This window comes from Nicotiana sylvestris, chromosome 12, assembly GCF_000393655.2.
Source record: "Nicotiana sylvestris chromosome 12, ASM39365v2, whole genome shotgun sequence".
Classification (NCBI taxonomy): domain Eukaryota; kingdom Viridiplantae; phylum Streptophyta; class Magnoliopsida; order Solanales; family Solanaceae; genus Nicotiana; species Nicotiana sylvestris.
The window spans coordinates 74,040,595-74,058,644 of NC_091068.1; the positions used below are offsets into that span (position 1 = coordinate 74,040,595).

General features: G+C 35.4%; 1 protein-coding gene across 4 annotated transcripts; it reads left to right on the plus strand.

Moving 5' to 3' along the window:
* Positions 1–217: 217 nt before the first annotated feature.
* LOC104224839 (actin-related protein 3) lies at positions 218–8,577 on the plus strand. 4 transcript variants are annotated; one of them, XM_009776548.2, is made up of 9 exons: positions 218–637; positions 964–1,429; positions 5,351–5,497; positions 6,419–6,511; positions 6,763–6,882; positions 7,194–7,304; positions 7,489–7,614; positions 7,713–7,811; positions 7,922–8,577. In XM_009776548.2, exons 1-9 carry the CDS (start codon positions 588–590, stop codon positions 8,000–8,002), a joined length of 1,293 nt encoding a protein of 430 aa, XP_009774850.1. In that variant the 5' UTR covers positions 218–587; the 3' UTR covers positions 8,003–8,577. The 4 variants fall into 4 exon arrangements, with proteins under 4 accessions (XP_009774850.1, XP_070021149.1, XP_009774851.1 ...); XM_070165048.1 differs by having other exon boundaries at positions 238–637; positions 7,713–7,840; XM_009776549.2 differs by having other exon boundaries at positions 238–637; positions 7,713–7,781.
* The last annotated feature ends 9,473 nt before the right edge of the window (positions 8,578–18,050 follow it).

The window sequence follows — 18,050 nt, forward strand, 5'->3', positions numbered from 1 at the left end:
AGCCTTATATCACCTTTATTTAATATTTATATTAAACTCTGCTTTGTTTAGTTGTTGTAAGTAATTACGAGGGAGTTTGGGTGGTGACAGGGTATGTCGAGCCTATTTGGGGAGGTGGCCCGCAATACCACAACCGACCAAAAGACACATTTAGGATCCAACGTTGCGTTGGGGTCTGAATGAGTGGCTGAATTGTTTGATTGCTAATAAAAGAATCCAAATCTTAAAGAAAAACACAGTGAAAAAGCTACTAGGAGTAGTACAATTGAGGAGACTATAATGCTGATCAACTGTTTGATGAATGTTCCTCCTAAGCTCCTTCTTTACTTCTACTTCAATTCTTGTCTCCTTATTTGTCATTGAGAAAATGGATGGATTGTATCTTTCACCCACCTCCATTATCCTCGCCAGAATCTTCTGCTGTTGCTATTCCGTTCTTTTAGTATTCCATTTGACGTCCTCTTTTCATCAACCCCCTTCTCTGTTTCAACGACCATGATCTTCCCCCTTAAACCTCTCATTGGATCTCAACCGCAGATCCTCTGTCACTATCCATTCAGCTTTTTCTCTTTCAGTTTCTCTTCTTCATGGACCCTGCTACCTCTCGCCCTGCTGTAGTCATCGACAATGGAACCGGGTATGCTCTCTAAATTACTGCCCATTAAGTATTTGATTAAACGATATTGGGGTTGTAAATTTGTTATTCCTCTAATGTTTGACAGAGGCGATACAGGATTTGAACTTTATAGGTTCAATTTCGGGATTCTATGACTACTCATTTGATTTACAGGGTCCAAAATCAATTATTTACTCATATATAGGGTCAAAGCCACAGCTACTGGGTTCAAATGAACTCAGTAGTTACACTCTACATTTGCCCCTAATGTTTCAGCTATATTAAATTGGGTTTTGCTGGAAACTTTTGGTGTGTTTTTACCTATGGTCACCACTACATGTTTTCAGGTACACTAAATTGGGTTTTGCTGGAAATGTGGAGCCAAGTTTCATTGTACCAACAGTGGTTGCGGTTAACGAGACATTTGTGAACCAGACTCGAGCCACTACTAAGAGTAGCAATTGGCTAGCCCAGCACAGTGCAGGTGTTATGGCGGATCTGGATTTCTTTATTGGGGAAGAGGCATTGGCTAGATCTAAATCTAGTAGTAACACTTATAATCTTACCTATCCTATTAAACAAGGCCAGGTTAATAACTGGGATGCGATGGAGCGTTTCTGGCAACAGTGTATATTTGATTACCTTCGTTGTGATCCGGAGGATCACTATTTTCTATTAACTGAGAGCCCCATGACTGCACCTGAAAGTCGAGAATATACTGGTGAGATCATGTTTGAGACTTTCAATGTACCGGGGCTTTATATTGCTGTGCAACCGGTGCTTGCTTTGGCTGCTGGTTACACTACATCTAAGGTTGGTAGCCTATGTGCTTGAAAGTTTCTGCTATTGATAGGTTTATTAGTATATATTTCCGGATAATACTTCGGTAGCAAAAGGACCTTATCCAACAAAAAGAAAAACACTGTTCAGTAAACTTATAGCCTTTTCAAGTAATTTTGGATCTTTTAATTTCTAGGGGATTAGAGGAATGAGCTGTTTGTGTTGAAGCTAATAAATTGGATCATTACATGTACCATTAGGAGCACTAAATTTACAAATTATTCATGATTGACCTTGCTTCGTTTGGAAGGGAATAAAATATGTGCAGCAATATGCGTGCTTTATAGTCTTAAGTTTGTTAGTATGTTTTTAAAATTTTGGATTTATTTTTGCTTAGCTAACTAGTATCTTGATAAAAGAGTAAGTGCACCAATGCAGGAAACTCTCTTTCCTTCTTAGGGGAGATCAGTTTTATGGTCCATTACAGATATTCTTTTAGCTATATTGCCCTTTTGACAGGAGATCAGTATAAATATATCACAAGAGATCGGTAAATAATTGGTCATATGGAATCATTGCCTCCTTTACTGGTCATAAAAATTGTAGTTGTTGATTTGCTTTGTTCAGTTAAATAAATTAGAGCACGAGATGGTATAACTGTAATATGGTATGGCAGCTTTTATTTGCACATATCCAGAAAATGATACAATTAGTAGTCCATTGGCTGATGAGCTGATCTACACTTACATACGACATTATTGATTGGTTGTGAATTGTGATGCATAATGTTATAAATTCTACTTAAGTCTACTTTTACCGAATATTTGTTGGATGAAGTGTAAGGGCCAAGATAGATGGCTATCTCTTACTTTAGCTTATCAAAAAAAGGATGGCTATCTCTTGCTTTCAATACGAGTGTTTGCATGTTGTTAAGCTCATTTATTGCGAGTACAATTAGAGTGGGTAAAATAGAGCTCGTCAACCATGCAACTGTGAAGTATATGTACAAATATCATAGTGAATAATGCATGTGGATTGCGAGTACAGTTAGAGTGGGTAAAATAGAGCTCGTCAACCATGCAACTGTGAAGTATATGTACAAATATCATAGTGAATAGATTTGCTTTTGGTGTATTTGGAAAGATTCATGCCTAGGTCCTACTCACTTCGGAGGGTTGTGTCAATGCTCTCAACTGTAGATGAAACTTATATTTTAACAAATAGCTTAGGGCCCATTTGTCCATACGAATTTTTTTTCATTATATCGATTTTTTTTTTCAAAACTTGTTTGGTTCTACATTAGACTGAATTTTTCAAAATTTTCTTGAAGATGAGTTTCTAAGTTTGAAAAAGTGGGTTTTATCACTTTTTCATGTAAAATTTCATTTTCCCTCACAAAATTGCAACATTTTCTCGAGTGAAATATATGTCCAAACACAATCTTGGTGTTGTTAATTAATAGAATAGGAAAATGTAATGGTAGTGAACGAGTTTAATTATCATTTATTAGGGGTGTCAGTGGTTCGGTTCGGCCCGTTAGTTTAAGAAATTTATATCATACCAATTTTTGGTTACTCTATTGTGTATAACTAATATTAGACTTTTCGAAACCATCCAATCATATTGGTTTTTCTTTGGTATTGGTACAATTCAATGTCGTTCGGTATTTTATTATTAAAACGTCATGTAGGAGTTGTAGGCCTCATTTATTTTTTTAAAAGATAAAGGCGTCTGAATCTGAATACATATCCGAATATCAAGATGTGTATTAAGATTAAGATATTTGGATCTGAATACATATCTGAATATTAAGATGTGTTTTGAGATCTGAATACTAAATGATTAAGACTGTTTATTTTTTTACCATTTGAATATATAAAATTTATCTTTATTTAAAAATTAATAAACATAAAATTCATAGAAAATACTAATTAATCTAATATCCTATCAATAAAAAATATATATTAAAATATGGTAGTTGGTGATGGCGATGGCTAATAGAGGAGCTTGTGGATGCCAACTAGAGGTTGTGGTTGGTGGTGGTTTTGGTTGATGGTGGTAGTTCTCAGTAGTAGCTAATGGTGATTGGTAGCAATGACGATTATGGTTGAGGATGGTGGGTGGTGATAGTTAATAATGGTGGGTTGTGATTGAGGAAGGTGATGGTGGGTGGTGGTAGTTTATAATGGTGGGCGGTGCCGGCTATGATTGTTTATGGTGATGGGATGGTTGGTTGTGATAATTGAGGTGGGTGAGTGTTTGATTGTGGTTGAGGATGATGGTGGTGGGGGTGGGGGGTGGGGGTACTGGTGGCGGCTATGGTTGATTATGGTGGGGGTGGTAGTTGATAATGGTAGGCGGTGACGGTAGTTAGTAATGAATGTGGATGCTAGCATCTTAATGAAATTAAGTCTATGTGATAGATCTTAATCAATACAAACCTATTCAGACCCATTAAGTGAATGTAAAGTAAAAAAAATTAACACACTTAATGATTAAGATTTATAATTAAAAAATAAACGCACTTAATGTCTGCGATCAGAATGATTAAGATTCAGACCTCCATTAAGTGCAAACAAATGAGGCTGTAGTGTTATTAGGATGTCTGATTTGCTATGTTAATAACAACATGTTTTAATATAACACATAAAGTATATAAGTATTATATATTCGTTGAGTATAATTTTTACTACAAGAGCTTGTATACATGCAATGCTCAGAAAGGTTTTGATTTACATGGCAAATATTGCAACACAAGATGTGCACTTCTAACAGAAATTACCAAAAACTATTGGTCTATCTTATACTTATTACTGGGTTGCTAATAAAAGAATTGCAGTTCATAAGACATAAAATCTTATTAAATAACATGTGGCATTGCTTGAATTTTTGAAAAATAAATATAGACCTAATATTTGACTCAAAATTCACAAAAATCAAAGGGGAAAGAAAAAAAAGGAGAAAACATACCTTGGTGGCTTGCAGCTAAAAATTGCCGAAACTACTTTAATTTCAATAGTAGCTTAGTATGTCTGAGGTGTTATTTGTAGCAGTTTCCATCCAAATCCACCCCAAGGCCCATGGAAAAAAATTTCTAATGTTCCGTTATTTTTTAACTTGATATATAAAATATATTTTTTCATATAAATTTGTTCAGTTAGGTTTTTTCGATTTTCTTTATAAAATAAAAAACCTACCCTAATACAATTATGGATTTTTATGTTGAAACCTACGGTTTTGTAAAACAAAATAATAAAAAAACCGGTTTGGTAAGATTCGGTTCGGTCAATTCTTATATGTTTGATATTTTTATTTTTCTTAAATTTTGTGCTCCATTCAAAGAAGCGTGCGGTTCATTTCAAATAAGGCGCATTCCGCTTCAGCCTTCAAGTCTTGTGGACCTTGTTGATTTTTTGCGTTTTGTGCTTTTAAAAACACTAGTGATAGTATTTTTTTTCCAACAATGCTAAATATATTAGGATGGGAAAGAATTCCCATAATATCATAACTGGAAACAAATTTGGCAATAATCATTATCCAAACGTTAAGGGCCACCATCAAAATTAACATTATAACACGCTAGCAAGCTTGTCTTGCGTAGTAAGTTACTCTTTTCACATAGGGATGGAGAAGAATCCTAAGATAATGTCATACTAGGAACCTGAAAGGAGTCTAGTTGTAATCATCATCAAACTTTGAGGCTATCATTGAAGAACCATCGTATAAAGGCCCTAACAAGCTCACGTCGCATCTTCAGTTAGACGTAGATATTCTTTTTTACCTTTTTCTTGGGCTATGAAGAGAATTGCAAGATGTTTGGTGACATTCTGTTGTTGGTACATCTATTACTTGCTTGTTTTGTATATTTATTTTACATCTGCTTCCTGACTGGTCTTTTATGAGATCCATAATATTTCTTGATATACTAATCAGATATTACTTGTCCCTTTTTAGTGTGAAATGACTGGAGTCATAGTGGATATTGGAGATGGTGCTACTCATGTCGTACCTGTTGCTGAAGGTTATGTTATTGGAAGTAGCATTAAGTCAATCCCCATTGCTGGGAAAGATGTTACACTCTTCATTCAACAGCTCATGAGGGTCTGTACCCCATCTCTCAGAAGTGGTTCAAAGAAAAAATGTGTTATTCTCGTCATTCAACTCCCCTAATTTTCTTTTCTATCGAGTCAGACGAATAAAACTATTAAGAAAAAGAATCTAGTCAGACGAATAATATAGAATTCTTATATCCTGCCATTTGGCATTTTGTCGTTGTTGCTATAATAAATTTAATTGGAGTTCAAAAAGGATCCAAAGAATGAAAACAAAAGATTACTTATTAGAAAAAAGATGTGGAAACTATATAGTAATTGCACCACTAGAAATGACCATCTCTTTAATTGACTAAATGACTAGAAATATCTTCCATAGTGTGCAAGCTCCTCTACTTGGAGTGATTAAGGTGAGACTGGCAATACGTAGTTTCAAGATTTGTTCGTTAATGTGAAGACAGGATGGCTGTGCGCTGTTTATCTCCTCTTTGTATGCTCATCCTCAATAATGATCAAAGGATTCTTTGCCCGAAAGATAACACTGAGGTCTTACAGCATTGTTCTTTTATGCAAGTGCAACATTTATGTTTGGAAGAGTGCCTTGTTAGTTGCTGTAGCAAGTGTTATCTTGGAAGATTTGTAGAAAGACATCTTTTATCATCAATCTCCGACTGATCCTCTATTGCTAAACTTACAATTTATTTTCACTTAAAAAAGTACCGCTACATTAGCTGATTCATGCTATGAACCTCTTTTTACTCCTTTAGAGTTTTGATTCCAAAATCGGGGTTGTCTAGTGTTTCCACATGTCCTTCACTCGTGGCCAATCGTTCTAAAGCTTGCACAATTGACTTTATCCGAGTACCAGCACATAGACGTGTTTTGAGGTCTCAGTTTGAATTTTCAAAAGGTGCTTATTAGCAATTCAGCTCTTAAATGTTCAATCTAATTTTTTTTGGGTTCATTGTAGGAAAGGGGGGAGCATGTTCCACTTGAGGATTCCTTTGAAGTAGCCCGGAAAGTCAAGGAAATGTATTGTTACACTTGCTCAGACATTGTCAAGGTATGATTCATTCATAACAATGCCTAGTAATAGGAGGAAAACTAGAAGTTTGAAGTTCCTTATAATCCCTACTCTGCTTGTTGTTCTTACATCCTGCTCTTGAGTTGAAGAATCTGTTCTACGTTTCTGAGAGTGACAGCAAACTGATTTTGTAAAGATTTAAGCTGTTGATCATCCTCATCTTATATCCGAGGTGAAACTTGCAACCGAGGGTCACTTGTGATTTATTTTGTTCTCCCAACTGATTTCAGGAGTTTAATAAGCATGACAAAGAGCCAGGGAAGTACATAAAGCATTGGAGAGGTACTAAACCAAAGACAGGAGCACCTTATTCATGTGACGCTGGCTATGAACGATTTCTTGGTCCCGAGGTTTGCTTTGTGCTCCAACTCTCTGGTCTCTGATAATTTCAAACTCCAAGGTTTTCTTGCAGCTTGTTTCAAGCAGACTAATCATGTAGTTATAAGTTGGTTAATGAGTAGACATTGTGCCACTTATTTACAGATGTACACCTCATATACTGCTGATTTGCTGCATGGCAGAGTGAATTCTAAAAGCTCTAATAATCTACATAGTAGTAGCTAAATAAGAAAACAGGGATTGTAGGGTGATTGCTTTCTGATGCATTATCACTAGGTTGGGTGAACGTCTTTCTGCTTTAATGCTTTTCGGGTCGTTGCAGGTTTTCTTCAATCCCGAGATGTATAACAGTGATTTTACAACTCCTTTACCTGATGTGATAGACAAATGTATTCAGTCTGCGCCTATAGACACAAGAAGAGCTTTATATAAGGTAAAGTTATTTCGTCGATTAACTTGATAAGATTTCTGTTTATCAAGTGATCCAGCATTTTGTGACCAGTACAAAAGTTTCCCTTATATGGCTGAGCTAAAAGTCTTTAAAGATCTCGATATCATGCTCTTTGAAATTTTCCCTTTGAATGTGGATGTGATATTATGTCCTTGGAAAATTCCAGAATATTGTTTTATCTGGAGGATCCACAATGTTCAAAGACTTCCATAGAAGATTGCAACGAGATCTCAAGAAGATTGTGGATGCTCGCGTTCTGACATCAGATGCTCGGTTAGGTGGAAATGTAAAAGTAAGCATCTGTGCTTTATTATATCTGAATTAACTGGTAAATGAATCTTTGGTTTTTGGTACTTAAAAATGCTCACCTGCTGAAAAATCTTCACTTAGGCACAACCAGTTGAAGTGAATGTGGTCAGCCATCCTATTCAGAGATATGCAGTTTGGTTTGGAGGATCTGTACTTGCTTCAACTCCTGAATTTTTTGCAGTAAATCATTTTGTTTCTGTTTACTTGAGGTTTTATAACTGCAACTGAAGTTGCTCTTTGTAAGTTGCTGGTGTGCGAATGTGACCTATTTAGTTGTTTCGTTATATCAGGCTTGCCATACAAAGGCTGAATATGAGGAATATGGGGCTAGCATATGTCGCACAAACCCTGTATTTAAGGGAATGTATTGATACTGAAATGATTCAAATTCCAATTTCAGTGAAGGTGTTTCTCATCGTCATGTTGGCTTCCCAACTGCCTGATCCTTGCCCTACTGCTCAGCTTCGGTTTGAAATCCTACATCGGTGAGCGGCTGTGTATGTTAAGTTAACAGGTCATCAGAGACAGTGTATTGTAGATTTCAATCACTGAACGATGGGGGAGCACATCTGTCCTGGGCCTGGACGATATGATTGTGAGAGTCATTGGCACTTCAATAGCAGATAAGTTTCACAGACCAATTGAACATTACCTGAGCTGAATGTCGTTTTCTGAGTGTTTGGTTCAGTCTGAGGTTCACAAGTATACTAAGTTTAGAAGGCAAGATAATAAGCTCTCATACGATTTGTTGTCGTCCTTTTAGCTTGTTGGGATTTTATTAGAGAATTGTATGATCACTTATATCCTTTTTGTTTAAATTGAAATTTTGAATGTTATATATAGCTACACTTGTACATTTTATTCTCACTTTTGGGGAACCCTCTTTATTCTTTTCCAGGAATACTGTATCCTAATGGATTTTTGTTCAGCTGAAGATAATTCTTTATTTTGTGTTTGCTTGTTACTGTTTGTATTTATGGAAGTGAAACATCAGCACTTTTGAGTTCCCATTGACAGTGCCAGAAAAATTACATTGTTACAGCACTATAATTAACATTTCGCTCTCTATTACCTGAAGCATTCATTAATATCAATACATAGTCTAAGGTAAAAGAGTCATCCACAAGACACTTTGGAAGAAGCACCTATTTTTATTGTGTCTCTTTTCACAAAAAGACAGATTGAGAAATACTTAACATATATCTAGGAAGTAGGAAAGTAATTGTCTGACCACATTGGGTTTATAGCTTTCCATATACTTGTTGATTAATTTACTCCATTGAACATTCTTGGTCATAGTGTTGGAGGGAATTAAAAATGTCAGCATTCCAAGCTACTACTAATAAAAACATTTGTCTAGGAAACTCTTCTCCACCCCACATGTCCCTTTGACAACACAATTCGCCACGGTAACCGGACACGACAAGAGTCCCACGTCGGAAACCTCGATTCTCCAGATTCTGTTGGTCGTGGTTAACGGCAATTAAAATTATATATGTTTTATTACATCGTAAAGTTGGTGTCCTAGGGGATTTGCTTTAGCGAGGAAGTCGTTTGGATGTTCTGCAACGACCATATAGGGTTAAACTTTTTGTATAATGTTCTTTCTATCTGCCTAAATTTTGGAAGGACAACGCTATTTGATACTTGTACCGGTAGGAGATGGTAGGAAATGGAGGCTGAACATATTATCGAGTTATAAAAGAAACATTATAAGATTAACACCTCAAGAAGTAAAACATATTCCGTCTGTTTCAGTTTATGTGAACCTATTTCCTTTTTGGTCCGTTTCAAAAAGAATAACTCCTTTCTAAATTTGGTGACAATTAAGCTTAAACTTACAATTGTACCCTTAATAAGAAGTTTTTATAACCACACAAATAATCTGGCCCCTTTTGAGTTGTTTAGGAACATAAATTCCAAAAGTCTTTATTTTTTTTTAAACTTCGTACCCAATCAAACAGATTCATATAAGTTAGAACGGAGGGAGTATGTTTTAAGTTTGTAGTGGGGAGGGTATATATATATATATATATATATATATATATATATATATATATATATATATATATATATATATATATATATATATATATATGTATATATATGTATGTATATATGTATGTATATATGTATGTATGTATATATGTATATATATGTATGTATATATATATATATATATATATATGTATATATATGTATGTATATATATATATGTATATATATGTATGTATATATGGTTATGGTGGGTGGCAGCCTACTTTAACCATTGCGAGGAGTTGGGTGGTGGGAGCATTTCTCCAGGTTACAAGGTGGAAGCAAACAAGTATGGTCTCTTGGAATCACTGTCTCCAGCTATTTTGACATAGAGCCTTAAGTGCTTTACCTATAATTTTAAGCAGATAATTGGTAGTGGTGCTTTAACTGTCTGTCTCTTTTATTTAATTGATGATACTGAATTTTAACGTAGTGAGTTCTGAATTAAAGGAAAGTGTATAATAAAATGTAAATTTAACTTTATTTATACTTATTTTTGCACATTTATATTGAGCTTCCTTCAAAACACTTGGCTCAACATGAATTACCATAGAATAGCGAAAAGAAAAACTGTTAATCTGATAACATATAAGTCACTAAAAGTGATAGTATATGTGTTGGCCCAAGTGAAGTTAGTTTGAAGATTGACAAAGGAACTCAAGCGTGAACCAGGTCCATCGACAGTATACGCAGATACGGACAGATTCAATCGTAAGGAATGCACGTGAGGGAGATAAGCTTAACTTGTTATATTTGATATCTCTTGATAGAAAAGGTTGCATAATTGATAAGGAAAATGACTCCTTACTCAAAGAGAACATTATCCAAGATAAGGAACGATTTAGAAATTGAGGTTAACTAGAACTCTTCCACCAAGGAAGAGTATAGCATTGGAACTCTAGTTATTTCTTATTCTACTAACTCTATATATTACAGGATGTTCTCACTTTATAGGCACGCACAAACACTGAAGTTAAACGTGAGTTGAGAGCAAAATAGCAAAGCATTTTGCAAGCAATTCTTGTGTGATTCAAGTGTGCGAACCTAAAGCTACATGAATCAGATAGAAAAACGAGTTCCAAGTGTTTGTCTTTTATTCTAGTTTCATTGTAGTAGGTGGTTTTCAAATTGTACCTTTCAGCGTTATTCCAAGTGTTTGTCTTTTATTCTAGTTTCATTGTAGTAGGTGGTTTTCAAATTGTACCTTTTAGCTTTATCTAGAAGCAATTGTATTAGGTATTTTGAGCAAGTTAGAGTTAACTTGAAGTTATCGCAACAATTAAAGGTTGGTTGCCACAACGGAATTAGAGGTAATCCTTAGCTTTACAAAGAGTTTTTGTAAATACTGTTTTGGCTCAGTGATTTAGTGAAGTGTTGGGGAAAATCCTATTGAGTAATAGGTCGTGATATTTTCACCTTTTGAGCTGGGTGTTTTCCACGTAAAAATACTTGTGTTCTTTACTTTTCGCATTTATTATTTCTGCAATAGTAGTTTAAGGAACACATAGAAGAACCAGGTCCTTCTATAATCTGTGCACGTGAAAATTGGACTCTACACAAGTCACCCCATCCCCTCTCTTGTGTGGCTTTGAAGTATAAAGCATCAAGTGGTATTAGAGTAGGTTATCCTTGAAGAGGCTTACACCTTAAGAGAAGATCAACATGAGTGCACCACCTAGAAATTGGTAAGGGCAATCCACTGCTAGGCCGCCATTCTTTAATGGCCAGTACTATTTTTGGTGGAAAAACAGGATGAGACATCACATGATAGGAGATGACTACGAGTTATGAGACATTGTCACCGATGGTCCATTGACTACCTTGAAGAAAAATACTGAAGAAGTAGATGTGCCAAAGACAAGAGCAGATTGCACTGCTGAAGACTTGAGAAAGTGGGAAAAGAATGATAAAGCCAAGAAATGGCTTGTTTGTGGACTTGGTCCAGATGAGTACAGCAGAATCCAAAGTTGTACCACTGCTAAACAAATATGGGACACACTGCAAGTGGCTCATGAAGGAACACCTCAGGTAAAGAGATCAAGAGGAACTCTATTGTACTCTCAATATGAGAGTTTTGCTACGAAGGAATGAGAAACCATTCAAGAGATGTACACAAGGTTCACTACACTGACAAATGAACTGAAATCTCTTGGAAGGATTAATCCTGAAGAAGAAAGAGTTGAAAAGATATTGACTAGAGTTTTGCATATTACATACGAGAGCAAAATCACTGTCATCCAGGAATCAAAGAATATTGCCACTCTCCCACTGGATGAATTGATTGGAAATCTTACTGCTTATAAACTTAGGAGACAGACCATGAAGATGGATGTACCTAAGAAGGAAAGGAGTTTGGCTATCAAAATAACTGAAGGTTCTGATCTGGAACATGATAAAATGGCCATTATCACCAAAAGAAATTTCAAGAAGTACCTAAGGAGAGAAAAGAGTTTGTCAAGAAGTGGTAGCTACAGCAAATCAAAAGCTCCTGAGAAACAAACCAATGATGGCTTCTACAAGTGTGGAAAGATTGATCGCCACATCAAGGACCGTCCTCTATGGAAAATTGAGTGGAAGAAGGAAAGAGCTGAACGAGGGAACATGAAGAAGGAACGGGTTCAACCCAAGAAAAGCAACAGCAAAGGATCAAAAAAGGCTATGGTCACTGCTTGGGGAGAAAGCTCAGATGATGATGATGATGATGATGATGATGATGAACGAGCAATTATGGCTATTGGAGAATCTGATGAAGAATCTGAGGTAAGTGTTTCTCATCTCAAAAATAAGATTAAATTTTTGTCTAAAGAAAGGTTATCTGAGTTGCTCTTAGAGCTAATTGATGAGCCTGAGGATGTAAATAATGAAAAGGAAAAGCTGTCAAAAGAGTGTGTAGTTTTAAAGGCTAAGTGCAAAAACTTGGAACATAGGGCTAGTGACACTAAAAGTGAAAATGTTGTGTTGAAGAACCAAGTTCATGAACTTGATACATCTGTCCTAGAACTTAGATCTGAAAATCTAAAATTGAAATTAGGAACAGGTAAAAAAACAGTTGATCACACGCAACTCACTTTAGAAGAAAATATAGGAAAAATAAAAGATGAGTTGTACAAAAGAGATGAGCATATAAGAATCCTAAAGGAGGATCTAAGCAAGGTCAAGCATGATCTAGACAGAACATGTAAATGGAACAGGTCCTCCGATGCACTTTCATGGCTACATGAACACCATAGTAGCAACAAGAGAGGACTTGGCTTCGGGACCCCTGCACCTAAGTGGGATCCTAAAAGTAAGTACCTCACACTTGTGTGATAGAGGTAATATGGTTGCATTCACCTCTACAAAAGACTTTGTGATTAATCTTATCACTGATAAGATAGTTTTGCAGGGAAAAAGAGTGAACAAAATATATATTGTGGATCTGTCCACACTCTTAGATAATCAACTCACTTGCTTAAGTGTGTTGGATAATAATCCCTTCCTTTGGCACAAAAGAATTGGATATGTCAGTCTAAGTCAACTCAACAAACTAGTCTTCAAGGACTTGGTGATATGACTGTCTAATATTAAGTTCAAGGAAGATAAAGCTTGTGAGGCTTGTGCAAGGGAGAAGCAGGTAAGATCCTCTTTCAAATGCAAGAAAATGGTGAGTACCACCAGAACGATGGAACTGGTCCATATGGATCTCTATGGACCAATGAGAACCTTGAGACGAGGTGGTAAGAGATATGTTATGGTTCTTGTTGATGATTACTCTAGGTTTACTTGGACACTATTTCTAACATCCAATGAAACATTTGACATGTTCACCTTTTTTGTTAGAAAAACTCAAAAACAACTAGGTAATCAACTTGCATCAATTAGGTCTGATCATAGTAATAGATTTGAAAATGCTAAATTTGCTGAATTTTTTGATGAGCATGGCATAGATCATAATTTTTCTGCTCCTAGGACTCCACAACAAAATGGAGTAGTTGAAAGAAAGAATAGGATATTAGAAGAAATGGCTAGGACTATGTTTCTTTCTAGTAAACTGCCCCATAGTTTCTGGACAGAAGCTGTAAACACTACATGTTACATCATAAATAGGTGCATGGCTAGACCTCTTATTGAGAAGACTCCCTATGAGTTACTTAAAGGGAGAAAGCCAAATATATCCCATATTAGGGCATTTGGATGCAAGTGTTTTGTGCAAAACAATGGTAAAGACTCCCTTGGTAAGTTTGATCTCAGAAGTGATGAGGGAGTATTCCTGGGATTTCTTCACATAGTAAAGTTTACAAAATTTATAACAAAAGAACTATGTGTGTATAAGAAAGTGTACATATGGTTTTTGATGAAACTAACATTCTTTCTGAGAGACAGAAACATGAAGATGAAGCAATTGGGCTGGTAAGAAACTCAAATGAAATCAAAGCCCAGATTGAAGTTGCACCAGAGGAAGGAACAAGTGATGGAACAGATCCTTCTACCCAGGGCAACCTGACAGGGGGAACTGAACAAAGAAGAACTGATCCTCAAACCTTGAGGGAATCTATCTATGAATATGTTCCTCAACAACAAAACACTGAAGGAATATCTAGGGGAAACCAGCTAGTTGTGAAAACTTATAAGCAAAGTACTCATCCCACTGCGAACATAATTACTAATCCAACCTCTGGAATCAAAACCAGATCTTCTTTGAAGAATCTTTGTGCTTTTGATGCTTTTCTATATCTTATTGAACCTAAAAATGTTGCTGAGGCTTTGCAGGATACAGACTAGGTGAATACAATGCAGGATGAACTCAACTAATTTGAGAGAAGTCAAGTTTGGCATCTGGTACCAAGACCCAATGACATATCAATAATTGGCACTAAATGGGTCTTTAGAAATAAACTTGATAAAGATGGAATAGTTACAAGAAACAAGGCAAGATTAATGGTTCAAGGATATAGTCAAGAGGAGAGCATAAACTATGATGAGACTTTTGCTCCAGTTGCAAGATTGGAAGCAATTAGACTCCTTATAGTCTTTGCTGCTTACATGGAATTCACTGTCCATCAAATGGATGTCAAGAGTGTCTTCCTCAATGGAAATCTAAAGGAAGAAGTGTTTGTCAAGCAAACTCCGGACTTTGAAAACAAGGAATGTCCTAATCAAGTGTACAAGATTGACAAGGCACTTTATAGGCTCAAGCAGGCTCCAAGAGCATGTTATGAAAAACTATCAAATTTTTTGCTTGAGCATGACTACAAGAGAGGTAAAATTGACAATACTTCATTCTTAAAAGAAAAAGGTAAAGATCTCTTGGTAGTTCAGATATACATTGATGACATAATTTTTGGAGCAACTACTGATAAATTAAGTAAAGAATTTACTAAACTAATGGAGAGTAAATTTTAAATGAGTGTGATGGGTGAGCTTAATTTCTTTTTAAGCTTACAAATTAAGTAAAACTCAAATGGAACTATGATCCATCAGCAAAAGTATGTGAAATAGTCACTTAAAAGGTTTAAAATGGAAGATTCCAAAGAAATCAATACTCCTATAGCAACAGCCACAAAATTGGATATAGATGAACCTGGTTCATTTGTTGATCAGAAGTTGTATAGGGGAATGATTGGCTCTTTGTTATATCTCACTGCCAGCAGACCTGACATTATTTTCAGTGTAGGCCTTTGTGCCTACAATGAAGCTGCTCCAAGCCAAAAACCAAGAACCTGGTCCTTCCCAGGCTTAAGCCTCCTAGCTTAGTGTAGATCAACTAGTGATCCAGTTCGGGATTTTTTTTGTTTCTTTTGCTCATGATCCAGTATTTTTATTTCTTTTTATGCTTTGTGGTATGATCTTATCAATCAATAAAATTCACTGCCTTTTGCTCTAACTGTTTGTTGATGTTTCTTAGATGGCTAATATCCTTAGATTGATAGATGATGTTTAAATCCATTATTGAATTTGCAGTAGCCTCAGTGGCCATGAGTAAGTTTTATTAAAATCTGGTTATCTCACATAATTATGCAACTTTTCGATGATTCCAAAAGGGGGAATTAGGTTGTGGTTTTACTTTGGAATGTGATGTTTATAACCTAATGAACCTGGTCCTTGAAGATTAGTGACTTTAAAAATGTAAAAATATTCTAACTTTGTGTTGAGGTTGAGCTGAGTTGAAACAAGGCCTACGCTTATGAAAAGCATAGAGTTTGTCATCATCAAAAGGAGAAATTTGTTGGCCCAAATGAAGTTGGTTTTGAAGATTGACAAAGGAACTCAAGCATGAACAAGGTCCATCCACAGTATACACAGACATGGGTAGATTCAAGCATAAGAGATGCACGTGAGGGAGATAAGCTTAACTTGTTATATCTGATATCTCCTGATCGAAAAGGTTGCATAATTGATAAGGAGAAGGACTCCTTACTCAAAGAGAACACTATCCAAGATAAGGAAGATTTAGAAGTTGAGGTTAACTAGAACTTTTCAACCAAGGAAGAGTATATCATTGGAACTCTAGTTATTTCCTATTCTACTAACTCTATATATTACAGGATGTTCTCACTTTATATGCACGCACAAACGATGAAGTTATACGTGAGTTCAGAGCAAAATAGCAAGGCATTTTGCAAGCTATTATTGTGTGATTTAAGTGTGTGAACCTGAAGCTGCATGAACCAGTTCTAAGTGTCTGCCTTTTATTTTAGTTTCGTTGTAGCAGGTGGTTTTTAAATTGTTCCTTTCAGCTTTATCTAGAAGCAATTGTATTAGGTACTCTGAGTATTCAAGTTAGAGTTAACTTGAAGTTGTCGCAACAGTTAGAGGTTGGTTGCCACAACGGAATTAGAGGTAATTCTTATGTTTATAAAGAGTTTTTGTAAATATTGTTTTGGCTCGGTGATTTAGTGAAGTGTTGGAAAAATTCCTACTGAGTAGTAGGTCATGGTTTTTTCACCTTTTGAGCCGGGTATTTTCCACATAAAAATATTTGTGTTCTATACTTTCTGCATTTGTTATTTCCGCAATAGTAGTTTAAGGAACACATAGAAGAACCAGGTCCTTCTATAATTTGTGCACGTGAAATTGATCGAACACCACACAAATCACCTGCTCTTGTGTGACATTGAAGTATAAAATATCAATATGAATATCCAGGGAAGTAGTTGGTATTCAATATTAAATTGAGTTGAAAACTAATATTTACAATTTAAATCTCACTAAAAGTTTTTTGCTATACTCTTTTATCCCTATTTGAAGGATTCAACCGTCTCCGTAGAATCAAAACCAGATAACGACCAAGTCGGAAAAGAGACCTAAGCCGGGACTTATCTCAAAGTTGAACATGGTATTTCAGAAAGCTCAAGCTCCTCTCTTTCATTATATCGAGTAGATAATTTCTTATAACCAATTATAGTTTGAATAGAAGAAATTAATAATCCTATAAGAATATTTTTTGTTTTATTTATCGATCTCTTGTTAATATTTTATGGATCTTATATAAGAATTAAATGCATACCCAGGATTTAAAGGTCGCAGGTGTACTTTTAGATTAAATCAAAATCTGTTTAGAGTGTTCACTACTAATATTACACTATTTTCTAAAGACATATATGTATGTTAATATTTTATGGATCTTATATAAGAATTAAATGCATACCCAGGATTTAAAGGTCGCATGTGCACTTTTAGATTAAATCAAAATCTGTTTAGAGTGTTCACTACTAATATAACACTATTTTCTAAAGACATATATGTATACATAAAAAATTTATTAAACTTTACAGGTATCAGTGACCCCTCTCTGTATAGCATAGGTGCGCGAATGATCATCATTATAACTAAAAGAGTATATTGTAATAGGTCAAAAAATCGATCTTCGCCGGGAGAAATTAAAAAATAGCCAGACTTACAAGTGAACATTTAAAAATAGCCACAGTTTTAAAAGTAATCGAAATTTAGCCACTTTTCATGTAAAGATAAAGCTAAACGAAAACACTATTTAAAATCCGGAAAATACTCAAGCATAATATACTGAAATTCCAGTATAATATACTGGAGTTCCAGTATATCAACGTAAGTATACTGGAACTCCAGTATAATATACTGGACTTCCAGCATGATATACTGGAGTTCCAGTATAATATACCGGTCCAGCATAATATGTTGGAAGTTCATACACAAGTGCTCCAATCTCCAGTATATTATGCTAGACTTTCCGCGTGTTGGAGTTCCAGCATAATATGCTGGAAGTTCATACACAGGTGCACCGATCTCCAGTATATTATGCTGGAACTTTTCGTATTGCAGCAAAATAGTGATTATTTTTCAATGATTTTGCAAACACTGACTATTTTTAAATAACCAGTCCGAAAACTGACTATTTTTACATCTTCGTCGGCCATCTTAAAAAGT